General features: G+C 37.2%; 2 protein-coding genes across 3 annotated transcripts; both read left to right on the forward strand.

Moving 5' to 3' along the window:
* The first annotated feature begins 1,328 nt into the window (after positions 1 to 1,328).
* Positions 1,329 to 16,737, forward strand: LOC103709541 (nucleoside diphosphate kinase 3-like). 2 transcript variants are annotated; one of them, XM_039131640.1, is made up of 16 exons: positions 1,329 to 1,428; positions 3,565 to 3,755; positions 3,844 to 3,955; positions 4,069 to 4,151; positions 4,967 to 5,030; positions 5,134 to 5,251; positions 5,791 to 5,996; positions 7,449 to 7,490; positions 7,740 to 7,751; positions 11,030 to 11,093; positions 11,791 to 11,928; positions 12,571 to 12,608; positions 12,705 to 12,755; positions 13,493 to 13,660; positions 13,751 to 13,863; positions 16,349 to 16,737. In XM_039131640.1, exons 2-16 carry the CDS (start codon positions 3,646 to 3,648, stop codon positions 16,470 to 16,472), a joined length of 1,443 nt encoding a protein of 480 aa, XP_038987568.1. In that variant the 5' UTR covers positions 1,329 to 1,428; positions 3,565 to 3,645; the 3' UTR covers positions 16,473 to 16,737. The 2 variants fall into 2 exon arrangements, with proteins under 2 accessions (XP_038987568.1, XP_026661391.2); XM_026805590.2 differs by lacking the exons at positions 1,329 to 1,428; positions 3,565 to 3,755; positions 3,844 to 3,955; ... (4 more) ...; positions 7,449 to 7,490; positions 7,740 to 7,751 and having other exon boundaries at positions 10,949 to 11,093; positions 11,794 to 11,928.
* A 2,391-nt stretch (positions 16,738 to 19,128) lies between these two features.
* On the forward strand, positions 19,129 to 26,680 carry LOC103709518. Its single transcript, XM_008794925.4, has 7 exons — positions 19,129 to 19,347; positions 22,061 to 22,127; positions 22,228 to 22,289; positions 22,380 to 22,469; positions 22,582 to 22,700; positions 24,565 to 24,619; positions 26,119 to 26,680. Exons 2-7 carry the CDS (start codon positions 22,061 to 22,063, stop codon positions 26,320 to 26,322), a joined length of 597 nt encoding a protein of 198 aa, XP_008793147.1. The 5' UTR covers positions 19,129 to 19,347; the 3' UTR covers positions 26,323 to 26,680.
* Positions 26,681 to 27,958: the final 1,278 nt, after the last annotated feature.

Raw genomic sequence — 27,958 nt, forward strand, 5'->3', positions numbered from 1 at the left:
CTTTGCCATTGCCTCTTTGATTGGCATGATACATGTGTCAATCTATAAATTTCAATATGACGATCTTCTTTAGCGATATCGGGATCTAATGCTAGCAATATTAACCTAGAAAAATACTGGAGATTAGTATAACGATAGTGTGGAAGAAATGTTTTGTGCCAAGAATAGAGTTACTTGTAAAGAATGTCTTCGTGTCTGGGATAACAGGTTCTTCGAGCAGCTAAGAAGACTAGTTACGAAGACAACGAGTTTTTTTATTTTGCTAAAAGAAGACAACGAGTTTGACATACGAATTTCCCTGCTACGAAAGAGACGTGGAAATAGGAACGCATGTCTACTTTTGCCTATCTACAGTTTGTTGTCAGCGGACGCCAGACTCTTGGCCCAGCGACGCTGCTTCCGCCTAACCCTAAATTATTTTTTCAATTATCGCGTCCCGTTACGATCCGGCTGTAACTTCTCGAACTGCATGGTAAAATTAGCCTCATGAAGCACCGTTGGCACGCGTAGATGTAAAATAACTTGTTATAATGCATGCATGGATCCAACTAGTTGCTACTTAATATGTCGGTTCTACTATACTATATATAAAAAACATGTTCTCAATCTAGATAAATTTAAGACGGATAACTCTAGGAGTCTATCATTGTTATGGCTATAAATTTAACATGGTTTAAATTTTTGTAAAGAAAATTTAACTTTTGGAAGACCTTGCGTTATGTCATCGAATCTCGATTTTTCACTATGAGCAGTTGCTCCTGAAATGGCCAAATAGGATTTAGATGATCTTATAATTAAAGAGTCAACTTGAACAATTAAAATTTGATGAGATTTTTTTTTATTATGAGAATTGAAAGGTTGGTGAACGCAGCCACTTTCGTATAATATTAGAGTTAGGATTAGGACTGTAACTTGTTATCTACATAGATCAAGGATCGAGAAATAAACTTGCATCGATAAACTGAAAATTAAAGTTTGATCAACAGACTTGTGAAGTGACAACCAAACTAATACTGTTTGCTTCTTAGAAAAAGTTGATGTCCTAAGGATGTCACTCTGCTGGTTTTCCAAGTGGGACAAGGTATATTAACCCTCTTTATAGTTGCACAGTATCCTGTGAATCTATTGATAGGATGAAGTTATCCAAAAGTATTTGCCCATCCGACAGCGCAGAACGCCGTGGAGCTCATGATCTCATTCATGTCTTGTCGATTCCTCAACCCACTAAACCAACCCGTGTACGTCACCAACTACGACCGGTAGGGACCTGGGGGCGGAGATGGCAGGGCATAACCGTCTTTTTCCCGTCAAACTTCCCGACCCGATAAAAATTACCGACCACGAAGAAACGCCCGCACCGAAGAAGAGCCCGAGAGCTACGGCGACAACGGCAAAAAAGAGAAAAAAAAAAGGAAAACCCTAGACCAGGTCCGACCCTTTTTATTTTGTTCCCTTAATTCATTTGTGATTTGTTGTTATCGAATCTATGCTAGATTAACTGTCGATTTTGATCCAATCTCGGTTTCGTGTTTTTTTTTTTGTTCTGATGCTTTCTTATTTTTTCTTATGAGATCATAAGAGGTTGTGGTTGGATTCTTGGTCAATCGTTGAATCTGATTTGTCGCTGAATTTGAATTGCATGTTAATATTAGCAGCTGCACGTGATTGCTGGCAGTGATTTTAGGTGCTGAGTTTTGATCTCGTTAGTGCATATGGTTTTGATTTGGGGTGGCTTGATGTTGTTTGTTTTGGGAGTTTTCAGAAATCAAAACTTTAGGGATTTATTGTATTGAATTTATTGCTGCGATGGTTGATGAATATTAAAGTGACCCTGGTAATCTATGAGTAAAGATTCTTATATTCTTTCTTTTATAAAGAGGAAAGATTTTTAATTTCTGTTTTTGGATAATGGAAACCAAATTTGGATTTGCAATCTCTATGCCATGGTAGGTTCTTGATAAAGAATCAGATCTCTTTTAGTGCCAAATTAGATGTAATTGAACAAGAGAGTGGAACAAAAAGATACATGTTTAGGAAAGAAAAGGGCTATCTTGAACCTTATTAGATACCTCCAACTTATGGTAAAAATAGAGAAGAAAACATGTTTTGGCTTTGACATATAAGCAGAAGATGGAGAAGAAAAGATGGGGAAGGACAAAGAAGAAGGACCACGACAGAAGAGGAAGAAAGAAGAGGAGAGTATGGGGTTGCATAATTTTTCAGAACAGAACTTTGTAATCTTTTAGTCTTGCAAAATTTAGGGCTTTATAGAGCCAACATACAAAGGCTGTTTAAAGCATAAATATCTACTCCTGTTGACTCTAGAAGTGACTTAGTCCGTTACATTACCAATTTAGTAACTTTTGACTCGAATATGACTCTTTAAGATGATAATATCTTGATTTCCACTTCAAATAAACTAATGAAAAAGTATATGCAATAATTTAGCATAGTTTTGGATTAGCTATTTCTCTGTCAAGAACTTGATATCTTTTTCACTCTAATGAATATCGAGAGAAACGGTGCTTCTAGCTTGCATCTTTTCACTTCCATGCTATCAAATGAAAGTTGGGCAGCTGATCCATCTTAAAAAAAAACCAGATGCTTATGGTTAAGTAATGAAGTTGGAGTGTCTAACTTACAATGCTGAATTTTAGGAGCAGGATGGAATCTCCAAAATAAAGGTTATGATGATGGATATGAAAACAAAATTAGATATTTTAAAGATCTCTTTGGAGAAGGCATGAGGTGTGCATTCCAGCTGCCTTTCTTTAAAGGCTTCAACATATTCTCGTGGTGTATGGACTCTAGTGCACGAATCTCTTGATGCTGCAGGCAGATATGAATTTTCAGTGCATATGCTACAAGCTGAATCATCAAAATAAATTGTCAAAATGACCTGGCTCTTGACGGCCATCAAAATGCATCATATTAATTTGAGGTCATTTTGGTCATCAGATTTTGTTCAATATTCTGTCTAATCAGACAGGATCTCTATAGAATATTTATTTCTAATTTTAGTGATAACCAATTCATAGAAAAGTTAGTCTGAAATTTTCACAAAATGTGGGCCCCTCACTGCTTCAAAGATTATTGAATCAGAACAGCTTTAGATATTTACTTTGTTTCATAATTTGGCAATTTATAATTGTCGACAAAAAAATCAACTTGTCATGAATTCTGGTATCTATGCATATAGAAATTATTTAGCACATTTATTTCATTAAGGTTTGTTGACTTTCTAATATAGATGATTTGACATGATTTTTTTATCTTGATAACATTGAGAGTTTGTGTAACTTTACTTCTGTGTTTGCTTAACTAATGATTGGTCCCTCATCTTCCAGAAAATTAAACAGTGCCTTTCCATTCAAATATAATGGTATAATCTAAAGATTCCTTATTTTCCTTTTCCTTTGGTATTTTCACTTGAAAGTTCACATAGTAGATTTGCCATCCCAGTAACTGTTATTTAATTTTTTTGGTTACTTATGATGATTGGTATTTGGTAACAAAGGCAAGTTTGTGAAAACTGATTTTGTCTGATAGATATCCTTCCTGCAGTTGTAAGCAAAGCAATATACTTTTAGATGCCCAATTTTACATTCAAATTTAAGCCCCATTATGCAAAAGTGAGTCAGCTTAATGGATGATGTTTATGGACAAATAGAGGTTTTCCCAGAACACTTCCAGGCCACAAAAACATCTGATGACTGTCTCCAGACAAGGGACTCGGTGACCGATTATTCACTGAGGTTTAAATATGTCTCTGATAATATGAGCATATTTAAAATCCATTCACCTTTTATGATATTATAGCATCTCTGTTCTTTTCTACTACAGACATCATAGCCACTCGTGGGCTGTAAGAAGAGTAATGAGAGCTGCATCTTTGCTGAACTTGTTTTCTCTGCCACGTCTTCCTTGGTCATCTGGCAGTGATGATGATGATAAGGTTAACTTGAGAGCGGTGCATCCATACATGCATGGCTGCATGCACATATCTTTTGTTCTAATTGTTGCTGAGTATTTTATGTCTTTGTTGAGATGGTGGTTTCGATTTTGCAGATTGTACTAACTAAAACGGAAGTAGAATCACTCCGATCAGAAATCACAGATTTGGAAGAAAGAGAAGCTCATCTGAAAGCCCAGTAAGTTCTACTACATCTTCCTATTTGTACCAGATCAAACTCTGTGTTCAGTGGCTTTTTTGGGTATTTTGCTTTGCCTAGTCTGGATCTTATCTTTGTGTACGGGCCTTTATGGTATTGTTCTGAAATTCATCTTTGGAAGTGAATGTTTGAGCTGGGAAGGCCAGTTTGCTGTTCTCTCGGAAATATTCATCCTTCACTTCCAAGATTTAAATTTGACACCGAATTTTCTTTTACCAACAATTTTAGGTGTTTTAGCATCTTATGGTAGTGAAATTGGATGTACCATAGCCACAGTATCATTTTAGTTTTTTTCTTAAACGTAGATAAAATTGGTGTGTGTCTGTGATTTTATCTCCATTCACCTTGGAAAGCTGAGTACAGCTTAAAGTCATAAACTATAGTCTTATGAACTGCATGACTTGTAAATAGATCCCACCCTTTCCTTCAACTTGGTGTATTCTCTTCCTTCCCAACAAGTACTTCTGTAATGTTAATTTGTCATATATTGGTCAAAGCCCAGCATCTCAAAGCCATCTTGATTCTTCCCTTGTTGTCTGTGGTTCCTCATCCCCTTGCATCCATCATGGCTATTGTGCCAGTTCTAGATATTGTTGATTGGAACGATGTCTCTGCCATCTTTCTCTCTTTTCTCCTGAAGCCACTTACTTTTCCATGTTGTGAGGTGTCATATTTTGCATTATCACTTTGGCGCCAAAATGACCCTACTCCCTCCATGGTGACTTCTTGCCAACCAAATATCCAGTTTTTATCAGTTTAGCTGCTCACTCTCTTGTCATTTATGTTATGTCCAGGTTGGAACATCTGGATGAACTTTTGAGGTTTGCACGGCTTTCTGGGTATCTGTATATTCGAACGGTACTGTCCCCATATCCTCAGATTGATTATCTTATTCTGCAATCATATATGTGTTCCACTGTTGTGTGGTAACTAATTATTTGTCTTCCACCTATTTACATAGAGATGGACACAACTTCCGGGAGAACCACCTATAATAGATGATGAAGAAGTTGATGATTGGCTTCCCCGCTTTGTTGTTCTTCAAGGGTCGTGTATCTTCTATTATCTCAAATCTACAGGTATCCTTCTAGGGAAAAATAATGTTATTTTTCTTCAACCTTGTCATGCATTGAGGACAGCCATGTTTGAAGATCTTGGACCATCGTCAGTGGTGTTAAGTGTGAGAAGTATATTAAAACACTAATTATCTTGTAGGAATTCAGAAAATCAGATGATTCATATATTATTGAAGATGTCTACTACCACTTTTATTTCCGAAAAATTTTGCTGGCGAGGTTGACAATCATAAATAAAATGTGAGGAGATATGAAAAGGAGAGAGCAGTCGAAAGCTCTGGTATAAAATATGCTTCTGAGTTAGGTGTGCGACACTTCCAATTAGCAACTGTACAATGTGGTGGACATCCTATAATATTTCAACTGAAGCCTTGTGATGAAAATAGTTTTAGATTGATGGCATTAGACTATTAGGAATCAATATTGTTGCATTTGCATTGCAATTGCAAATATCCATGACAGATCCCAGAAAAACAATGTACCTGTTATTGATTACCAGGCGCAGCTTGTTAACTGGTGTGTTTAAAAAACTTTTGATGCAGATTTGAGCCCTCAAGACTCAACATTATTATCTGATGTTGTTGAAGTTGGGTCGCTGCCACCTCCGGACTCCACATTATTATCTGATGTTGTTGAAGTTGGGTCACCGCCAAGCTTCAAACAAGAAGATGAACACAAAAGATACGCATTTTATGTTTTGACCTGTGATGGATTGCGATTTGAATGCTCAAGTGCTTCCAAAATACAGGTTTATCCTTTTTTTAGGCTATTAGTTGTTAGAAGTATGGCTTTTCAACCTCCAAGTTTTCTTTCTTTAACTGTGATAACTATAAAGTGATGCATTCATATTCTTCATTAGAACACATACAAATCCAAAAGTAATTAAAATGAAGATAAAAATGTAAAGGTTGTGCAGTGTTGTGTTTGTAGTTTGTAATATTTGGTTAGGACCACATACTCCTTTGTAAAATAACATATATTACCATGCTTAGGTTTGTGAATTGAGTCCATGCATATCTATCTCTACCCCAAAAGGTGCTGATCAAGAGGTCAATTTTTTCTCTTCTTTTTTGTCATGACTCATTCACTGGATTAGTTTTCCCCTCCTCTACGATGATAGTATTTATGAGAGTAAGTTTCTTTCCCCATTTCAAATCAAGCCTAATTTGGACCAAGCCAAAAATGTACCATTTCAATCGGCTTGATGACCTTGAATCAAACTAAAATCAATTAAAGCATCTATCAACTGGAATTAAAAGTTTAACGTGATTCTAACAATTTAAATTATCCACCAGTTGAAGCTTAATCATGAAAAATCGGGAAAAAAACTTGAAATATACAATTAGATGTATCATCACTCTACAAAATGCGACATCCCAACCTGGCCATCACAAGTTTAATGTAGTATCAGCCAATGAAACATTTACTTTGCACTCAATTTTTGAGCCTTATTGAGCGAAACCTGATCAAGCCTGAGAATCCAAGTTCAAACTTGGCTCAACAAACTCTGAGCCGAACCTGATTGAGCTTATAGTTGAGCAGAGCTCAAGCCGAACTGAAGCTTTCTCAGATCAAGTGGCAGTCCTAATGCTGTCAGAACCTTTGGAGTTTATTTGATCTCTACTGTTGGTTGATATTCATTTTATATTTTATCCTCCATGGGATAAGAGCGGAGTAAAAAGTTGTAAATAGAAAAAAAATGTAACGATACTCTCCATGTCAGTGTCTGCAAATCTATCATTCGTGAGTTTAAATGGGACCTCTTGGCTTCAAAATTTATCTGAAATTTAACAATACCAACAAAGGCACATCGTTTCTTCCTTTGAATTTTTTGCTCCTTCCCGTTCATCAATAACTGAGGTTTTAACTTTTCTCGCGTGTTATAAATTATCAAATTGATAAGCCTTACTTATGATTACTGGCTTACATCACCATTGGATCACAATGGATTTCAAGTTAAAAAATTTACTCCGAACATATTGGTGTTGAATATATGAAAACAAAATGCTCTTTTGGCTTGTTTAAAGTGCCAACTGCATCAAGCACACATTTAACACATTTGCAGTGACCATTCATTCTCTGGTTAACTTGATTAGATATCTTAATATACAGCATGGAAGTAATGTAAATGTCATTCTAGAAACTGAACTATCTTTTCCTACTTCCAGCTTGTAATTCTGTTAGTGTTCTCTGTTTTCAGGTGGATTCATGGTTGGCAGCATTAAGAGCTGATTGCAAGTTTGTATCTGAGACAACCCCACAAGACTAAATAAAATCATAGCAGGTGCATGTGTTGTGATCATTGTAAATATGTTAGTGAGAGCTTGGATTTAATTGTAATTTTTTATATTATTGTGTATTATTGTGCAGTAAAAGTGTTTATACAACTAGGCATAACAATGTAATGGTCCAGATATCTTCACTATTTTATTGCAAGCATATCCTTTTCTCCCAGCTGTGTGAGATATTTTTTAGCAATAGTTACTTGTAGGAGCCACAGCATATACTATGAAGTGATCTGGTTGCATTATTTCATTTGCTAACAAATCTTCGTATACTTTACATTTAAAAATTTGTATGGTGGAACTATGGAATGATTAAGATGTCAAGAATTGGTTTACTTGTTGATAATTGGTCCATTTTTAGCAGGGATTGAGAATTAGCCTGTGTTCTGTTTACAGCTTTGTCGCGCTAGACTGGCATATCCATTAGTGATTGGACAAAACAGGAGGATAACACCTGAAAACCTAAATTAAGTTTCTGTTGATGATTGCTCGATAATAGGAAACTGACATGAGAATGGTAATGAAGAACCGATTTCTGTCCAATCTCACAGAGTATCATGAAATGATTTTGAAATAAATAAATTGAGTCGATCACTTTCTTTCTTTTTTTTTTGGTAAAAAAAAGGAAAGAAGCGGGCGAGGCGAACCTCACCTGCGTAGCAACCCCCACTGGGCCCCTCTTTGCTGGAGCATGTTCGATTCAGGTCGCAAATTTCCGCGTGCTCTCTCCACCTGTGGTTATCCATGTGTGCGTATGTCACCCCAGCACCACTTCGGTTGCCAGCGGATCAGTAGCACTCCCACCAATAGTGTTCAGGCATGGGGCATCCGGTCTCCGAATTTAATCGACGCCCGTGCGTTTCAAACCGGAACCATTCTGGTGGAAGACAGGCCCCGTTCCCACTGGGCTACCATCTCAGTGGTATCACTTTCTTTTTTGACAGCCATCTCAGAAAAGGGAAGCTTATGATGTGTTCTGCTTCACAGTTTGCACACATGCAGTGTGTATGCTTTATAAACCCAAGACCTTTCACACATGGACTATTAAAGATTCCCTGCATAAAGCCTAACCCAGAAGAAGCATCAACAAGAACATTGCTCTATATCATAGATGCACTTCTTTTGGTCACTCTTTAACTTGGTTGGAGGGACCGCATCTAGAGGCTTTCTCAAATACAGGTTTTTCAGTAGTCTGCCCATATTTGTTGATACTGGTTTGAATCCGAAGGAAAGTCTTTCAAAATCTTCTGTGAGTTTCCAAAACAGCACTTTTTTAAATGCAAAATGGTCCATAAGTGGGGATTGTTTCCATCAGACTGGAACAATTTCTTGTAACTGGGGAGAAAATGGAATCCAAACTTCAACTTAATGGAAAACATGAAATGTCCAGAAAGAGGTGGACAGAATTAGTGCCCAGAATTTGAAAATTAAATGTATATTATATCTCAGAAATAAGGGTGATTTTCACCAATGGTGTGATTAGACTATAATGTGCTATGTTTTTCTTTGCGAAGAAGGCTCTTGATTTGGTAGGTTAGGATAACCCTGATTGGGTTGAGAAAAAGAATCGATCGGATATAAAGGAGGCTCTTGTTGCCGATAACCCAAGTTAGGTTGTGCCTGTTGACCCGGGCAGAGGACGGAAGAGTCAAGTGTCAATTGAGACGGTTGGATATGGCTTGATCAATCGGTCATGGCTGGAATATGGCTTGTTTGACTTGATGTTGATTGCATCTAGTCTTAGTTGGATTGGATTTCTTTATGACCGGTATGGTCTAATCTTGTCTCCCCACAATCTTGTTCTAGTCGAGGAACCCACATTTTCCGATCGTAGCTTGACCGATTCTAAAGCGAGAAAGGCTTAAAGCCATATCATTATTCCATGCTTTTCTGATCAAGAGAAATCCTATAATGACAACCATGTTCATGATTTTTTTTAATAAATCCATACTTTTCTTGAAACTTCATGCCGTATACAGATGTGATTCATTGATGTCGGATCTTTTGAACACTGGATTTGAAAAGGAATTTAGATGCCTGCTCCCTTTTTCTCGCAATCCAATCCTCTTGATTTGCAGCAACAGATTTTCAATTGCTTCCGAAAATTATAGGCATCCAAGCAACTGGTTGTCACCAAAATTTGACAAGCTAACTTATGCTAGCTAGTGCCTATCGCTCTGAACCGGATGTAACTTTGTAACTTTTCATACTGGTCTTCAAAGAAAACACTAAATATTAGTCACAACATTAGCAAGACATTGTTGCAAAGTTTACCTTAAAGTTTCCCATGAATGATTTTTTTCTTAAACATAACCACATGAGAAATAATATGACAATTTATAGGTCGACAGATACTCCTACTAATTGTGAATCATTACTATTTCATAAAGGCAATTGGCTGTGCTTTAAAATCTCGTAACATCTCTCTTTTTACAGGCTTCTCGAGAAAATTACCTAAACTTTAATGGCCATTGCAAGTGGGTTCCTTGCTATATCATAATGAAAAAGAAGAACTTGGTCACTTGGTAAAATATTCCATTGTAAGAGTATTTCTCCATGCAGCAAACAATAAATCCACAAAATATTGGTGATCCAGCTACTTCTCGTGATAGTCCTGCTAATATTTAACATGCACGTACACGACTGGTTGAATGAAACTCTCGCATTAGTTGACGACCGATCTAATGCTGCAAAGCTTTACTTAGACGCAATCCACCAACAAATCCAGCCATCAAATACAACCTAAAGCATCTGCTCTAATTAAAGAGGTAAGATCAGAACAAGAACTATCGTTCCAAACTGCTTGATGGTGCTCCACGCATGCATAGTTTTACAAGAAGTCAGCAACTTAATTTGCTTCCTCCATAATATGATGACATGAGAAATTAGACACTATAGCACAATGAGTCCTCATATTTCGAAACGTCGATGCCAAGAAAAATCATGGCCAAAATATACCATCTTGATATTAGGCTCTATACCATCCTGGTATTATTTTGATATGCTCGGTATGGAGGCCGGTTTGACGTACCAAATATAAGCGCGCCCCCATCTTTTAGATAATTTTTTAAACCATATGTTTTTGGCCAAGATAAGTTGATATCCCGGATCATCTCAATACCAGGTCAACAGATGCTAAACCAGCATCCCCAAAAGGTTTGGAGCCCCGAACCGATTTGCCCTTTAAACCGCGCCGATTCCCCCCGCGGCTTCCGCGGACGACTCGGAAGAGCAGGACCACCGCATTCTAGATACCTAAATGACCTAAATACCCCACATAATGCCCCCGCTAAACCCTACCGATTCATGTAATTTGTAAAATGTCAGGGGTAAATAGTAACAAAACGCCCCAACCGTTGCCGTGGCATCTCACGGTGGATCCGATCCTTCCGAAAGCTTAAACCCCAGAAAGGGGACCCGCGGGACCAGAGCCTCCGGATTCCAACCCTATCATTGGCGGCACTCCCTGTGGTCGAAAATGAGCTCCCAGGTATACCGATCGGCTTCCCGGACGGTGAGGGCTCTCCTTTCCGCTTCCCAGAGCTCTCCGCTCTTGTCCGGTGAGTTGCCGTGGGCTCTTTACTGCTTCCTTCTTTCTTGGAATCTGCCTTCTTGGTTCTGGATGTCAATTTCCGATGTTTTGTTTTGGATTAAGTGTTGATTTGGATTGAAATTGGAGTCGATCATCGATGGCTACTCGTGGAACCACATTGCATGAGGATTTGTTTATTAGACTGCACTCCAATGGTTATTTTTGTGGTTAATTCTATTCCGTATTGGTATGTTCGATTATGCTAAAAAGTCGACAACTTGTTTCAGAAATTCAAGCTAAAATATAGCACAAGAAGTAAATGTAGGTTGTCTTCTGGGTTTATTTTTTGGGTTTATTTTTTGAAGGATTTTTTTTAATAGCATTAGGGTATGAGTTCCTCTTACAATCATACCAAAGGTTATAAAAATGGCTGTTTGAATGACTAATCTGTTGCTTAAATGGCTATATGCAGCCGTTGAACAAATTAGACATAGAGCTGTTATTTATGCTGATTGGTTGTCTAAATGCTGTCCTATTTCTAAATTGTTGAAGGGCTGCTCGTTTCCTTTTGTTTAAATAGTGACTCAGTGATATGATAAAGAAAATAGAAATTTTGCTAACCGCATGAATGGCATAAGATTAGTTAGTGATCCCTCGGTTAGATTGCAAATCATTCATGTGTCAACAATTCCGACTTAAATTATGTGAAATGTTTTTCTGTTTAGAAGGGCGAACCCTTGCAGCAGCTACAATAACCACACTTGGAGGAAAGGTGCTGTCTGTGCCCTCATTTTATGAGAGGGCTGATTATAAGAACTCAACAAGGGGACGGATTTCTGGTGTTCTTGCTGTTCCTGCTGCAGGTTGGTCATTAAATTTATCCATTACATTGCTTAGTATCTCTTCTGTAGTTTATGTTCAATATTAGGTTTAAGGACTTTCACTTCTTTGGTAACTTGAAACTTGAAATAGTATTTTTTTCTTTTTAAGATTCTATAGATTCATGATTTTATTTGCATATGGCTCGACATGTCTTTATAATTTTGGTGGAACTATTGTCATTCAAGTTATTATTTTAATGCTGGTTCCCTTTCTATACATTCAGAGTCTAGACCATGGTTCGCTGTATCGGCTTGAACTGGATGATACAGGGTGTACCAAACCGTACCATTACTTGGTGCGGATGGCATACCGACATTCGATTCGCTGAAAAGACCCCATACCGTACTATACTGATACAATGCTAGTGTGACATTGGTACGGGGTCCAGTACCGAGACGGCAAACTTTATTTTAGACTCGTCCCCACATTGTTTTCCTAGCCTTATAGAGAATCATTTTTTGTATTTGGTTTTGATCTTACAAATGCAGGTATTTTAGGGAGTGATATTATAGTACTGTATCACTTATTGTTGATTTGAAATTTTTATTTCTAGTTTCTAAATTTATCTTCATATTTACATTGAACATTTTTATTTATGTGTATACACTTTCTTTATGTCTCAGCATACATGCTTCAAGGCCAAGAGGCATCTGCTGCGGAGGTAATATCACCACTTAATCATTGTTAAAATTTCTTCTCATTTCCTTAAACTGCAATTTTGTATCACAATTAAATGGCCATTTACCAACTTTTTCAGCCCGAACGCACATTCATTGCAATTAAGCCTGATGGAGTGCAAAGAGGACTGGTAAGATATTTGTCTCTTGTGTGTGGGTAGAGTGGAGCTAATATATGGGCGCCCACAGAACAACCTAATTTGACTCAATCAACATAGTCTAGATTGTGCGTTGTATCGCTCCTACATGTTGTCTTTCACATTTAAATGAATTGTTTGCGTTTGTTATCTGTTGATTTTTCAAGGAAGTGGTACTTTCTTTTTATAATAAAAGAAGATATGAAGTGCATGGGCATATTTCTGACCATAAAAGATATATGTGATTTTTCTTTAGTCAATTACATTTGTGCAGTCTATATTACCAGTTACAGTAATCTTATGCTTGTCCCATGTGTTAGAAGATTCATTGCTTAGCTTTACAACAATGCTATTTTTTTCTTGTTATTCTGTTGTCTCCTTGGTGCTGGTGATCATTGCATCTTTACTAAATGCTGGTGAACTTCATTGCTGGTCCTTGGGAGCTGTTCCTTTAGTGTTAGCTTTTGAAGTGAATAAAACTGTAATCTTTTAAAGAATCTACGATCAAAATGCTTCCCTTTCCAAGGATGATAGAATTCACCAAGTTAGTCTATTGATTTAGATTACTGATGAGCTTGATATCTTTCCCTTGATTCATTTTTATGTATGACATGTAAAGGGATGGTTGTTTAATTAAGTTATTTGGGTTTATAATTTCTGTATTCAGACAGCTGAATTTTTGACCCTTTGTGTTCTATTACAGTACACCTGATAATGATTGTATTTTTCAGATTGCGGAGATCATATCACGTTTTGAACGCAAAGGGTATAAGCTTGTGGCCGTTAAGTTGGTAGTTCCTTCCAAGGAGTTTGCTCAGAAACACTATCATGACCTCAAAGACAGACCTTTTTTCGATGGCCTCTGTGACTTTCTTAGCTCAGGCCCTGTGCTTGCCATGGTAAGAAAATGTGGATATGTTCTTGTGCTATAAAGATATTGATGTAAAATACTTGTCTATTCTCAACTAAATAAATTGGTTCTTATCTAGGTTTGGGAAGGAGAGGGAGCTATAAAATATGGCCGAAAGCTAATTGGTGCCACAGATCCACAAAAATCTGAACCTGGAACAATCAGAGGAGATCTTGCTGTGGTTGTTGGAAGGTATTTCCCACAAAACCTATTTGGGATCCTTTGTTTTTCATAATTTAGTCCTTTATTTTTGTTAGGTTTGAGTAGAAATATTCTAAAATATAAACATTGAAGTATTTATTTTTTCATTATCCTTTGTAGATATGACATGTCTGATTCATTTCAATCAGGTTGGGTGAACATCCATCTCTCTATCCTGGCTAATATTTGAAAAAAAAGTGTCACTATATGATATTCAAATTGAAAAGAATGAATGAAGTTAAGGAAACCATTCATACCTGCATTATCATGGAACCAAGTAGTTCAATTTGCAGGGTTATTATATTACACATTGCTTGTAACTTTTAGTAACCAAGCTTAAATTATAATTTGGAAGAAATCCATCAATGGGTTGTAATTTCAGTCCTTTGTGCTGGTACTGGTCAAAACAGGTTAAATCTGTTGAAGTCTTGCAAAGTTAACTAGGAAAAACAATGAAAAGCAAAAAAATTTCTAAGGAGCATATTTTATATCAGGGAAAAGAAGAGTATCAGGCTTGTTTGGCTTAAATTACGTGTTGGCGAAACACGATTGTTCCAATTATGTTATTCATGTAAAAATATGTAGACAGATGTCATCAAGTCCAAACATCACCACCAGTCAGTAGCATGGTGTTAACATGTTTAGAATGTTTACTAGAAATGTGGCACAAAGTGGCAAATTAGAAGACCATTTTGTGGGAAGAGTGCAAAAGTAGAGTTACCTTAGGAAAGTTCTCTGCCTTTAATAAAAGCAGTCTGTTGTTTTTGTGGAGTTCTCTTGGGGAAAGTTGCTTTTCTGGAAAATTAATGACAAAAGGATTCTCAAGTTTGTCTAGGAGAGTCCAAAAAAGTGGTTTCAAGACTTGTATGAGTTTCTCTAGTAAATATGAACGTTTATGGTAGAGGAGTTATTAATCTGGAACATAATGCAGATGGCATGACGATATGATATGAGATGTACCAGCAGAAAGATAAAATATAAGAGGAATAACGTGCACAAGTTGAAAAGGAGTTAAAAAAAGCAGTCCTGCATTTGCTTATCTGCATAAGAAATAAGAGTTCGTGTGTATCTCGGATTTCCTACCATGGAGACACATTTGTTATGTTTGGCACCTGCAGCACTCTCTTGTTGGTTGTAGACCAAAAATGGGTTCGGATATTGGATGTACGCTGTATTTAAATGTATTGAGACATTTTATGGAAGAAAGATGTGGTATTTCAACAGTTAATGGAAATTTGTTTTTTTCTCCATAGTTGGACTTCTTAAGTTGGACTAAGAATCAGGATTTTTTTGAGGACTGGGAATTTTATGTATGGAGGTGGGTCTTTGCTTTAAGCATCAAAAAAACTTGCAAGGAAGACATTTTATGTTGCTTAGACTTCATTTTTGGTATGTAATCGCGTGCTGGTCGGTTTTTTATCTGTTAGTTAGCATGCACCCTTTTTTTTTTGGTTTTCTTTTCATGTCTGTAGGTTGTCTGGTGTCTTGTCTTTATGTTGGATTGAAAACCAGGACTTGTCATACTTATGCTATATTCATGACTCAGCAGCCTGAGACTGAAAACAGAGTTCAGTTTTTGGTTCTGTGGACCCTGCAGCTTAAATATTGGGCAAATAAGTGATTGTTAGCTGAGCAATCATGTGAACCATTTCTAGATATTGTTTCCTGCAGTTAATGCTTCTGGGCCTTTCATTTCAGTACACGATGCAGAAGTCTGATTCATCAAGAGTGGGTCAGGGCAGGTTTTTGAAACAACTTACTAGGACAGTCGGTGTGGCAATGATAACATCAGGGTGACAATAAATTATGATGAAATATGTTTTGCTAGCAACCTTGTCATTCGATGGTGGTCAAGGCATGTTCTCTTCCAGAGAGATTATATTCCTGAAACCAGTTTTTGTACTGGTTTCTCTTTACCTGAGAATTTCTTCTGCCAAATCAAAGATCAATAAAATGTAAAAACAGAAACTTCTAGGGAGCCTGTCCATATGCCAAACTGTCTGCATTATACAATTCATTAATCATTTTTCCTGCCAAATTAAATACCGAAAAAATAAAGACGTTTTGAGGAATGTCCTCATGGAAGCCTGTCTGTATGGCAAACTGTCCGCACGGTATGATTCATAACCAGCACCTAATTGCCACTGGCAACCACAGGTCAAGTAAGTGCTAAACCAGCACCTAATTGCCACTGGCAACCACAGGTCAAGTAAGTGCGAAACTAAATTCCTGATATTTTACGTAGATTATTCATCCTTGTATTCTTGTGTGCTTTAAAACTTCTAGTATTATTTTTCTGCTTGCCTGACAAAAATCTTTTGGTTTTCCATATTGGCTTATATAACTTGGAAAGAATTTCCCGACTACAATAATTTTTCAATCAAGTGCATGTTGTGATAACCACTTCAATGCATGCTGTGTATTTCTAAACATCAGTTCTGAGTTTTGTGTATGATTTCATTGCATTTCTTTGCAGGAACATAATTCACGGAAGTGATGGACCTGAAACAGCCAAAGATGAAATTGCCTTGTGGTTTGAACCTAGCGAGTTAGTTTCTTATACTAGCAACGCCGAGAAGTGGCTCTATGGAGGCAACTAAAGCAGTTTCTTGTTTCTCTGTATTTTTCTAGTGCTCATCAGTCGGCAGAGGTTGCCATACTTGCAATAAATTTTTTTCGATATGTTGGCAGGCAAAATCCACCTGCTGGGAAGTCCTTGTCATTAATAAATTATATTCTGAGATAGGGGTTGTGTTCCTGTCATCAGGATGCTTCCTGCAGGTTTTTGGGGTTTATAACTTTGGCAATAATAATCTGCACCATTATCATTCAAATAATACTTTGATTGTTATATTTCATCATTTACTTGGTGAGTTTCTGTTCTACATCTTGAATTAGAAGAATGTTGACACCTTACTGCACAGGCCGTGAGCTCGACAGCAGTATGTATGTGCGTAAAACTGCCATCTGACAAAATCTTCATGCGGCACGAGCACCACATAAACAGTAGATTATGGCAGTGATCTAATTTACAGTGGCAAGTTATTTTATGGCCAAGGGATGCATCTAACATCTAATGCTAAGATTTCTGTGTTTTACCCCCTTCGCGAGAAAAGAATCATGAGTTGTTGAAAGTTTGTGCTCTCATGGTTTTATAAATCTGAGGTAGTTGGTTAATGAAAGTCTTGTGCATGGTTTGAGTTAATTCCTAGACAACTAGTAATTCCTATTTAAATCAGAGAACATATGATGCTTGGCTCTTCAGGTTCAGACTTTGGTCACTTCTTTTTCTCTTATATTATTTTTGAGGTCATTTTCTATTTGAATTCATGTATCTCATTAATGCGGCATCCATGCAGATTTAACAGTAGGCCATGCTTTATTAATTTAGCCAAATAGACGTTCTATATTAATTTAACCAGCATCTACTCTACAACTTGATTTCTTAAAAAAAAGAATTGGTTAAGTACAGTCAAGTTACTTGTAATATAAATGCTACAGAAAAAAATACACCACCTCTTGATAAGAAGATATTACAGCAGCACTTCCTATTAGTTTTCTTTTTTTTCTTTCTGTCTATCCTCTCATGTGGTGTTTGGTTGGAGAGTAAGACCCTGAAAAGGATCTTATGCCAGCCAAACATCATTTATAAAATGGACATAGATTTGGAATAAGCTATACCCGATCAATTTATCTTATGCTTATTTTTGGGGCATGGGCTATCCCTGTCCATCCTAGAATAGACATGCACCCATTCTTTATACCCATTTCACCCTTCAATGTTGTTCCTCTAAAACTAATTTTATATTGTTTCTTGTATTACATAATTATTATAATATAGCAATCAATATATTATATACATAAAAATGTTATAGTTCTTCTATGGTGGAATATAATAATATTAATATTATTATACGACATGATATCATATTACGTTATATATTATATGAAAGCATAACTTGCTATGACATGATAATTATGAATATATTATTATAATATAACAATACAACTATAATAATATTAGATCTGTTATCATAAATAACTAACTTTTATTATATTACTATGAATTTAACATTATAACATTGTTGGTATGCTTGTAATATAACTTTATGCTACAATATAACATTCTAATAATATAATAATAAGATTACTATATAACTTTTTTAATGTTAATATTATATAACATGAATATTATATTATATTATTATGATATTACTATGCTAATCATGCTAAGTGTTTCATATTAGATTTTTAATATTCGTTGTTACAATATAATATCCTTATACAAAATTCTAATAGTGTATTTCAATAATTTGGAGCAATCTTCGCAGACTCAAATGGTCCCATTTAAACCATCAAATATTTGTTCAAATATCTAGTCTAGCCCCTTAACTTAGACCAGATCCCAAGTCGGACCATCAAAAAATTAGTTAGATTCGGCCCCCTAAACCTAAATATAAGTTTGATCTTATCTTTGGTCCAAGTCCAGTAAGATGAAGACCCAGCCTAGTTTATCCAGCAACTGTAAACTCATTGTCCAGTCAACAACCAAAAAGCCAGCCTATCATCTACCTAGGGATGCAAATGGGTCAGGTCAACCCGTGACCCAACCTGACCCGAATTTTAGGACCCGCAGGGTCGGGTCGGGTCCTAAATTTGGATCCGTTCTATTTTTCGGGTCGGATCGGGTCCACCCAATTTTGACCCAGATCCAGACATGACCTGACCTATTTTAGGACAGCATCATTTGGGTCTCGGAAGTTAGAGAGTAATAACATCATTTGGGCTTATTTTTTGGGTTGGGTCTGGTTATACATGGATTTGACCCGACCCAAATGACCCATCGGATCAAAATTTGTAGGCATGGACCTGACCCGAATGATCCGTCGGGTCAAAATTTGTTGGCATGGATCCGGATCGAATCTGGGTCCAAAATTAGAACCCAAACAAGAAATCGGATCAGATCGGGGTCACTCAGGATCCAATCCAACCCTACCCATTTGCTGCCCTACGTCTACCGCCGGTGACGAGGCAACTCGCCCCAGTGTATGATGATAAATACACCTCCATTTTCAAATGATGCACCCCTTTTCTTCTTCTCTCAGTATCTTGAAAAGTATGATCGAATATTATGCGGATCTCAATTCATATGAAAATGGGATCAATAATTACTAAAGTCGGTGAATTGTGGTTTTTACGCGTCGTAGGTGTGCCGACTTCGCGACCAACTATAAATAGCTGCACTCGGTAGGGACCCTCGACTATTGACCAAATAGAGAGGGCGTGCGAGCGTCTCTCGGTTCTTGTAGAAACCCTAATCTTGTGTTCGAGGAGCTGCGAAAAATCTCGATCCCTGCCCTTTTTCTTCGAAACCGTGGGAGCCCTATTCTTTGAGGAGGCGCGAGAGATTTTCCAGTTTTTCTGTTTGAAACTCTAGCTCGTCGAGCGAGGAGTTCTCTTTCTCCTGCGGATCCGGTGAGTTTTGTTGTTTTATCGATCTATCTCTTTTTCTACCTTTTTTCTGCGTCTCTTGTGGATTAATCTGAAGATATTCTTTTTCGACGTTGTCTATCTGTATCTTGTATTATTATTATATATCCCTTTCTCTTGCGGATCCGGTCAGTTTTGTTGTTCTATTGATCTATCCCTTTTCTGCATTATTTTTTTTCCGTTTTCTTGATTGATCCGAAGATATTCTTCTTCGACTTTGTCTATCTGTATCTTGTATCATTATTATGTATACGCTTGTTTCTTGGAGGAATGATCTGGAAACCCCACGTTTTATAACTCTTTCCTATTTGTCGGTGTCGGTTTTCTTTTTGATTATTAAGTGATAGAAACTGTAGATTGATTAAAATCTCTGAAATTTTGTTTCTTGAGCATGATTATGTGAAGAACGTAAAATTGGTAGGGCTGATTGACGGGGCCCTATGGGATTGCTATTGTAGGGTTTCGTGTTTTAACCTCCTTAGAGCATGGGATGGTTTCTTGTTTGGGTTCTTTGATTTGTTTGTTCTATTGGTCTGATGAAGGGATAAGTTTTATTATTAATTTGTTTTCAAGATAACGGGACCATATTATTTCTGTTTGAGCTTTTCTAGAATATACATGGAGTCTATTGGAGAATTAATGGGAATAACTTGAATGGATGGTGCTGAAAAAACTTGACAGATTTGATCGTTGTTAGGATTCTGGCAAATATATATGGTTTCATATGGGGAAAGAAATATTCAAACTAATTAGTAATCGCTTTCAGTAAAAAGTGTGTGATTCGATGCTGAGATTCAGAGTGTTCTGCCTGAGTATTTGTGTCTATGTTATCGGTCAAAGATTGGTGTAATACTCCATGCCCCAAGTAAGAGAGAAAATTCTAGAGGTGTCTGAACATTGCTTAAAATGAATTACCCTGGCAGTCTTGGTGCCCCATATTTGTGAGTTGTGTGTGAATAGTATTGTTATATGTTTTCAAAACCTGTTGATTTCCCAACAATAGTGCCGCAGTGCTGCTTGGGTTGCTGTGATCTGTAAAGGAAAGTGTTCTTGGTTCACTAATTACAGTAAAGAATATGTCTTTTCACTTATTAATGGTTCTAGGAAAAGCATACCCGATATCATCAGATAACTATCTAACAAAATTTAAGCAAAACTGGAAAAATGTCAAGTAAAATATATCTCAGCATTTAAAATATGTCATCCTTTTAATAGGCATAAGCATCTTGATTAGCAATATAAATATGATGCTTGTGAGATGCGAATATGAATATCCGGATATATACATGAGTATAGTCTGGTGAAAGTATGTTCAGAAATGGTAAAGATTGAGTGAACATTTTGTAGTAACTGAATTTGCCTTATTAAGAGGGTAAAGGGAAGTATGAACAGATATTGTGTTATGTAGTTCTTAAGAATTCCTAATCTAGAAATTAAAAGAGCCATAACACTGTCAAGGGATTATTCTTATAAAATTATTCTTTTTATTAAGGTTCTTAAGATTCGTTTATGAGTACTCTAGAGAAAAACAAACCACTCCAATTGAATCTTGTTGGTATGCATGAGGTAAAAATCTTATGGTCCGATGGAAAGTCTATTCTTTGTGAAAACATCCATTAAATACTCTCTTTTTATCAATTTTTTTTTTCAAATCATCACTTGCATTGTATCTGCTATTATATATTTTGTTGGGGGATGGGATCAGGATGTCCATTAGATATTCTTCTTGATTCTTGAAAGATAAAGTCATCAGTCACTAACAGCTAGTTGGCATTATCTGCGGGTGTCACTTTCTTACCATTCTTGTAGGTAATCATTTATACACATCTATATCTACAAGACTAATTGATAAAAGGGGGAGAAGTTGTAGAGAGCAGGGGCATTGGTTATCAGTGTCTTTTTTTGTGGCGAATACAAAAAAATCATCTTTGCTTCTCCAACCCACACCTTGCTTTTGGGGAAAAATAAAATATAGAGAAAGATATTAATATGAGAGAAACCCCACCATAGATGGCATAAAGCACTCACCTAATCAATAGAAGAATCCTGTGATCAATCTTTGTGTAGAAATTCCATCATGGTCCATGTTTATGTCATCACCACCACCAATTTCTTTTTTTCTTCTCATTAGCTATTCTTGGATCCCCTTACTCTCCCCAAATCGTGATAGACCATTTGGTCAAATGAATAAAATGTGAAAACATGAGATCTGATCATGTGACCATCATGCAATCATTGACACAGGCTTATTACCCTTGATTGCCTTGCCTATGGCCTTCTTTCAGGAGGAGGCCATGAAGGGGAGAGAGAACTAGGAGATGGGGACATGAAGGAAGTTGGCCCCAATTACACTAATTCCAGAAAGTAGTACTTCCTACTTTCTATTCTTGTATGCAGGCATACTAATTGTCACTGAACACATAATTCTATCTCCTTTTCTTGATTGTTGTGTTCATTAATATCACATGGCTAATACATCTTTTAGATATTTTGCATTGAATGACTTATATTTTGTTTAGTATTTATCAACTCCTCTGCAACAAAAATTTACTGATGCACAATGTGCTTTCCCTGCCTCCTCAAGGTCACTTTCATGAGACTTCCAGTGATTGACACAGATGCCTTTTGCTTCTGATGAGTTGTGCCATCTGATTGTATTAGTACTGCTGCTTAATGTTCTTTTGTTTATAATTTCCAGATGGCAGCTAAGCCACTAACAACTGAAGCAATTGCGCTTACTGAGAAAAAAATGGACATGACTTTAGGTATGCCTGTCACTGTCAACCATCTTGCATCAAAATTGCAAAAGCATTATGACAGACATAAAGCTGGCTTTGTAATTCAATGGCTTTATGCTGGTTGTAGATGATATCATAAAAATGTCAAAGAAAAACATGTCTAAAGGGAAAAGACCTCCGAGACAGCCAGTGAGTGATTTGTTTTTTGTAAGGATTCTATTTGTGCACGAGCTCCTCTTTGTCATGAAAGCAATGAAGCTAAAACTTTTGAATTTGTAGATCAAAAGCCGAGGCTTCCAGAATGGCAATGCTTCCCAGGGTAACGCTAAGGCTCAGCGATTTATGGATTCTAGATCATCAATTAGACAGGTAAAATTACTTTAAAATATGTTCCTGTCTCAATTTTTTAGTTTTCTGTAAAACACTATTTTTTTTTTTTTGATTTCCTGTCTCTTCATTCTTACAATTCATGTCTCTTTAGGGTGTGCTTGCACAGAGAAGGTCAAATTTTCGTGGGAATCAGTTTCCTGTAACAACAGAGATTGCTAGGAGGGCTGTCGCCATGCCAATTCGTAGAGGGGTTAACTGGAACAGGCCAAGGTACTAATGTTTTATACTCTTTCTGTAGGCTTCTTTTTACCTTTTTTTGTCTTTTCTTTATTATTGTTTTCTGAACTCTTCTATTTACCTGTATTTCTACAGGTAAACCATGGTTTTTTCTGTAAATTTTGGGAAGCCTTCCACATGCATGCAATTGAATTATTATGGTTGTTAGTGGGCCATGGAGGTGTTAGATGGGTCAAATATACATATGAGATGGCTAGTTCATTTATCGGTTTCACTTCTCAGTATTATACAAGATGAGATGTGCCATCTCCATTCCGTTGATTTAGACCTGGGAAATGGCACTTATGCAGAATGTTTGCACTGCTTCATTTTGGACATATTTCATATATATGTTGGGGGCATATATGCAGTTTGAGCAATGCCTGAATAAATTTGGTTGAGTAACTGCTTTAGTTTAATGATTAAGAGCTCTATCTGGTTCGCATACTGGCAATGGTGTTTAAAATTATATATGCACTTGCTATTTCGCTAGCGAACCGTAGAGGATGAATTGGAATTTTTTTACAATCATCCTTTTCTGCATCTGGGAGTTCGATATCTCATTTATGATGCTGCAGAGTTAGTAGATATTTGGCCTATGATTCATCTACTGACATGGAAGGAAGCACTTGGATCATAACAGTTGAAGTAAAAATTTTGTTTCATAGTTTTTTTTTGCATTTTCTGAAGGCAAGGTATGGTGTCTATGACATGCTTCTGTTACCTCTACTTATCTTGGATTCTCAGATCTCTTACTGTTCTTTAAAGATTTGCTACTTCAGATATAATCAGTTTCTTCATGTAGACCTCCATGATGGTACACATTCTGCGTACATGGGTTCTGCAACATTAGTTGTTTGTTCAAGGATTTGGACTTCAGGATCGTTGTTGTACATGAGTTTAATTTGTCTATCTGAAACTTATGATTTGCCTGTCTGAAACTCATGAGCTTCATTTATAGCATCCTCAGAGATGTAGGAATTTATACTTGAGTCACTCAAAGTTTCTAAGGGAGAGTGGATCTGCTGTCACTATACAGACGTGAATCCTTATATTGTGTCAACTTTGCCCCTTGTATCTTGAGCAACCTACTGGGTTGAATGGTGGTATACAAACATGGAAGTGACTTGTTATTCTGAGTCACACCTGTAGGTAAACCCCTACTTGTTTTAAAAACTCGAAGATCATCGAATAGAGGGCAATGGAGACTTGAGGTACCATATTTAGATTGGCAAGTGTATTGCCAATGCAGGTGCACCTGAAGTGCTGGCAGTTTCAATTCAGACATGGAGTCTCCATTGTGCAAAGTAATTTCCAAATTGTTTCTAGGAGTTCCGCGTCTGTCGTTCATCTTTCTGAAGCTCTTTGGTTGCTGGGTTAGTACTACCATGTCAATGAAATGTGATTTGGAAGAACTCTTATATGAGTTCAAAGAACTTTTGCAGTGAATGATGGTGGACTTATTCACTGATGTCATGGCATCGCACACTTCTATCTGGCTGCCAATATGATAGAATGGTGGACTACTGGGGAACACATTCTCCATACCTCTGTATTTCTGAGTGATGACAAACTGCTGCTTGTGGATGTAAGTGAGATGGCCATGTCAGTGAAGGCAGAGTTATTCAGTTTCTGGGCAGTTATATCTGGTTTATTTAGTCTCTTTCTTATTATAACTTGCTTTTAAAAGATGATGGTAAGCAAGCTTCAAACTTCATGTGAGAAGTATGATAGTTCTGTGCAGGCATGAGAAAAATATGCTTTTATTTTCACCCATTCTCTTACAAGTCCTTTGTAAACAGCAATGTTGAATTTACTGTTATTGTTTCCTATTACTAACAATTGCTTGTTGAATCAGAGTTGCAGTCGCATCAGTACAAAGGAAGTCTGCTGCTGATAGCTTTGCTGGAAAGGTAAACCTAAATTTCCATTTACCTCGAAAATAATATGGGCAATGGATAATCCTGGTCCACTTTTGATGTCTGATCTATATTAGTAATATGTATCAAATGGTATGCGTGATTACTCTTCACTTACGAGTCATTTCCTGTCACGGATAGTAGTTTAACATAAGATCAGACATTGTGCCTGTTTTATCGTTCTATTATGGTAACATTGATATTATAATAGTTGTGAGAAAAGTTTTTGAGTTTTGGTCAAATTTGTGGCCTAAACTGTCAAATTTCATAGCTTTGGCTAGTTTTGGCTGAAAATGACTGAAACTAGCCACGACCTCTTTTTGAATTTTTTTGTTTTTGGTTTTTATTATTTAATTATGTCGGGATATTTCTTTATTTCTTTAAGCATACTGAATATATAGCATCGATTTTAGCAGCCCTTCCCCCTTTTTCTCCCCTTTTCTTCCCTGGCTTCTTATGTTCCTTGAGGTAAAAGGGGCAATAGATGGTAAACATAACCGTGATGGGTGAAGGCCTTTGAAAGAGCCTTATTGTGGTACTTTATAAAGAGTAAATACTAATTCCAACAACTAAATAGAAGATGCTACCATTCATAGTAATGATGCCTTTTTTATATAATATAAATACAACATTCCGAACTACATTTAGTGAAAATTGTCACTCAACCAAAAGAAATATGAGAAAGTAATGCTCAAATTCAATATAAAGTTCGAACGGGCTAGGCATTGACAAGCTTTGCTGTTGCTAAATGAAGTGAAACTTTCAAACGATTGAAGTGTAATATATATATGTGCGTGTGCGCATGTTTGTAGTACAAGATACCAATATACTTTGTAAATTTTACTTATGCAATATCAACTTCAGCCCAAAACAGTTAAAACTTAAAACTAAACATGCAAGGTATATATTGAAACATACTCAAGTATTATATAATAACTTTTTCTTTTTTTTTCTTTCCCTTTTTTTCGTTGCTTTAATTTTTTTCCCTGATTTCTATTATTGAAGTCTTGAAACTTGAAGCTAATTAAAATCACCAGAACCAAAACTCCTGAATCTCGCCCAAAATTGAAAATGTAACCAAGTTTTCAAGCTTTACTTGGAAGATTATGTTTTGCAATTGTTCTTCAAGATTTTCTTTCTGAACTATGGCTTGTCAAGTGATTTAATTAATCTGAGAGTAAGATGGTTCTTTGTTTTCAACTATTCTTGAAAGATAAATTTTCAAGGACTGGACTGATTTTTCCTCGACAAATACTAGGCTTGCTGTAAAATGTGATGTTTCCTTCTGGTGTTGTTGTGGGTAGATGACATTTTTTTTCAATTTTCCGACTTGTTGCTAGCAAAATTTAATGGTTATAGTTTGTGGGGATAGTTTTGTAGTTTTCAATTTCAGTTCTCTTTTCTGTTTTGATTCCATCCATGGCTGATTTAGATGGAATTTGGATTATGTTCTTTGCTGGTGGTCTATAGATTCTGCTAAACAATATATGCAGGATAAGGTGGTTTCCAAGCAGAGGCCACAGACCTTGGATGCACTGTTTGCAAATATGAAGGAGCAGAGGATGAAGGCGATGTCCCAGCATGCGATCAATGGTAATGGCCATCAGACTGCACCGAGGTTTCGTGCCCAGTGGCGGGGCAGAGGTGGAGCTGCACCTCGTGGTGCTGCCCGCCGGTTTGGAAACTATGTCAAGTAATAGCATTGGTGTTCCCCCGTATATGTTCATCCTTGAATCAATATCCATTATGTGCTGCTAAGTGATGCTTGTACCATGTTCTCCTTTGAAATGGCGCTGTTGGTCGCACAGAAGATGAGTGGAAGGGACAGCACTGCTGCTGCACTGTCACTTCATTCCCCCCTGGATTTTGCATCTTCTGCAACTTTAACTGGTTGAGTGTGCTATGATGTAGTCCGTTTCTCCCCTTTATGACAAATGCTCAACGAGATTGCCTTTTGATTCCTGACTTTTGAACTTTGACTGCAGTTTATATTAGTTGTTTCCAGGATTCTCTTCTACCCCACTTAATATTAACGGATCTGAATGATTGATTTCAGTTGATCCCCTTCAGCTTCTGTATTATTTTCGAGGGGGGGCTGCTGCATCAGCTGGTAGTGTAATGCTTGGTGACCCTGGATTCGATGCTGGTATTGGGTCGGAATGGGGCTTGTTGGAGGAAGCTCATGGATTGGTGATCGAGGGAATCAATATCCATGGTGTCTGAAGCTATTTAGGGTCTCTCTAGCTTGTGTTTTCAAGCAGAAGGGGAGGATATTCATGTTTGCATGCTTGACCAGCGAAGAAGCAGCAGTTAAGCTGCATAATTGAGATGATAATGCTGGTAGCTCTACCTTGTAAGCTGAAAATGATGATCTTTCCCTTATGCTGCTGTTTTATTTACGGTTGCAGGGAAAATTGAAGTGCGAGATATATTGGCATCGAATGCTACCGGAGTACCTCCAACTGGGTGCTACCGATGCAGCTTAATTGTTGTGAACTTGTTTGAGTGGGTTTTCCATATTTACTGGGTAATGAGAGAACGTTCTTCCGTTGTTGGTCCTTCTGCGGTGGATGAGAGCATATATGTTCATTTTGCACCTGCGGATTGCGTGTGGATGTGTGGCTCAGGCGAACAAGAGCAGGCGGCAGCAGTCCCATTTATCTTCAAACCTGCTCACGGTCTTGGATCCAAGTAGGGCTGCGATGAGCAGCGAAAGGAGCAGCCCAAACCTTTTAAAGGTTTTTCAGTGAGCTCAGTAGGGCTTGGGGGCCAAGAAAGAGTGTTGATTGTGATCCAAGTTTTTGGCATGCAGACTGTAGGTTTAACAATGTACGAAGTAGACAAGGCTATAATCAGGGGACAAAGTGGCCGATTAGGCGATTACTTTAATCCCAACAAAAACAGGGAGCCATAAACTTAACATGAAATGGTGGTGGCCGTTGCTCCAGTCTCATGGTCCTCTGCGCGGTGCTTGAGAGATTCCCCTCAAACCATTTGGAGGCAGCAGAACCAACCCACCTAACAAATTTGGTCACATCAGGCAGTCTCTGATTCATCACAACTAATAACAGGCAAATAATAACAGGACGTGGTATCCATCTCACGGTGTAGTGTCACATCCCGCAAGAAGAAACTCGGGAGGACACAATGCACATAAAAAACATAGCAACTCTTTTGACGGTATGAGACGAGTTCTGGATTCATCAGAAAGAAACTCTGATTAGGGTAGGGTTGCATTCATCACAGTTTAGTGTCGCATAGCAACTCTCTGATTAGGGCTGGATGATGGTTTAATCGTCACAAAGAAACATGTCGTAAAGGCACTGACGATGC

The sequence above is a fragment of the Phoenix dactylifera genome, chromosome 11 (assembly GCF_009389715.1).
Source record: "Phoenix dactylifera cultivar Barhee BC4 chromosome 11, palm_55x_up_171113_PBpolish2nd_filt_p, whole genome shotgun sequence".
Taxonomy (NCBI): Eukaryota; Viridiplantae; Streptophyta; class Magnoliopsida; order Arecales; family Arecaceae; genus Phoenix; species Phoenix dactylifera.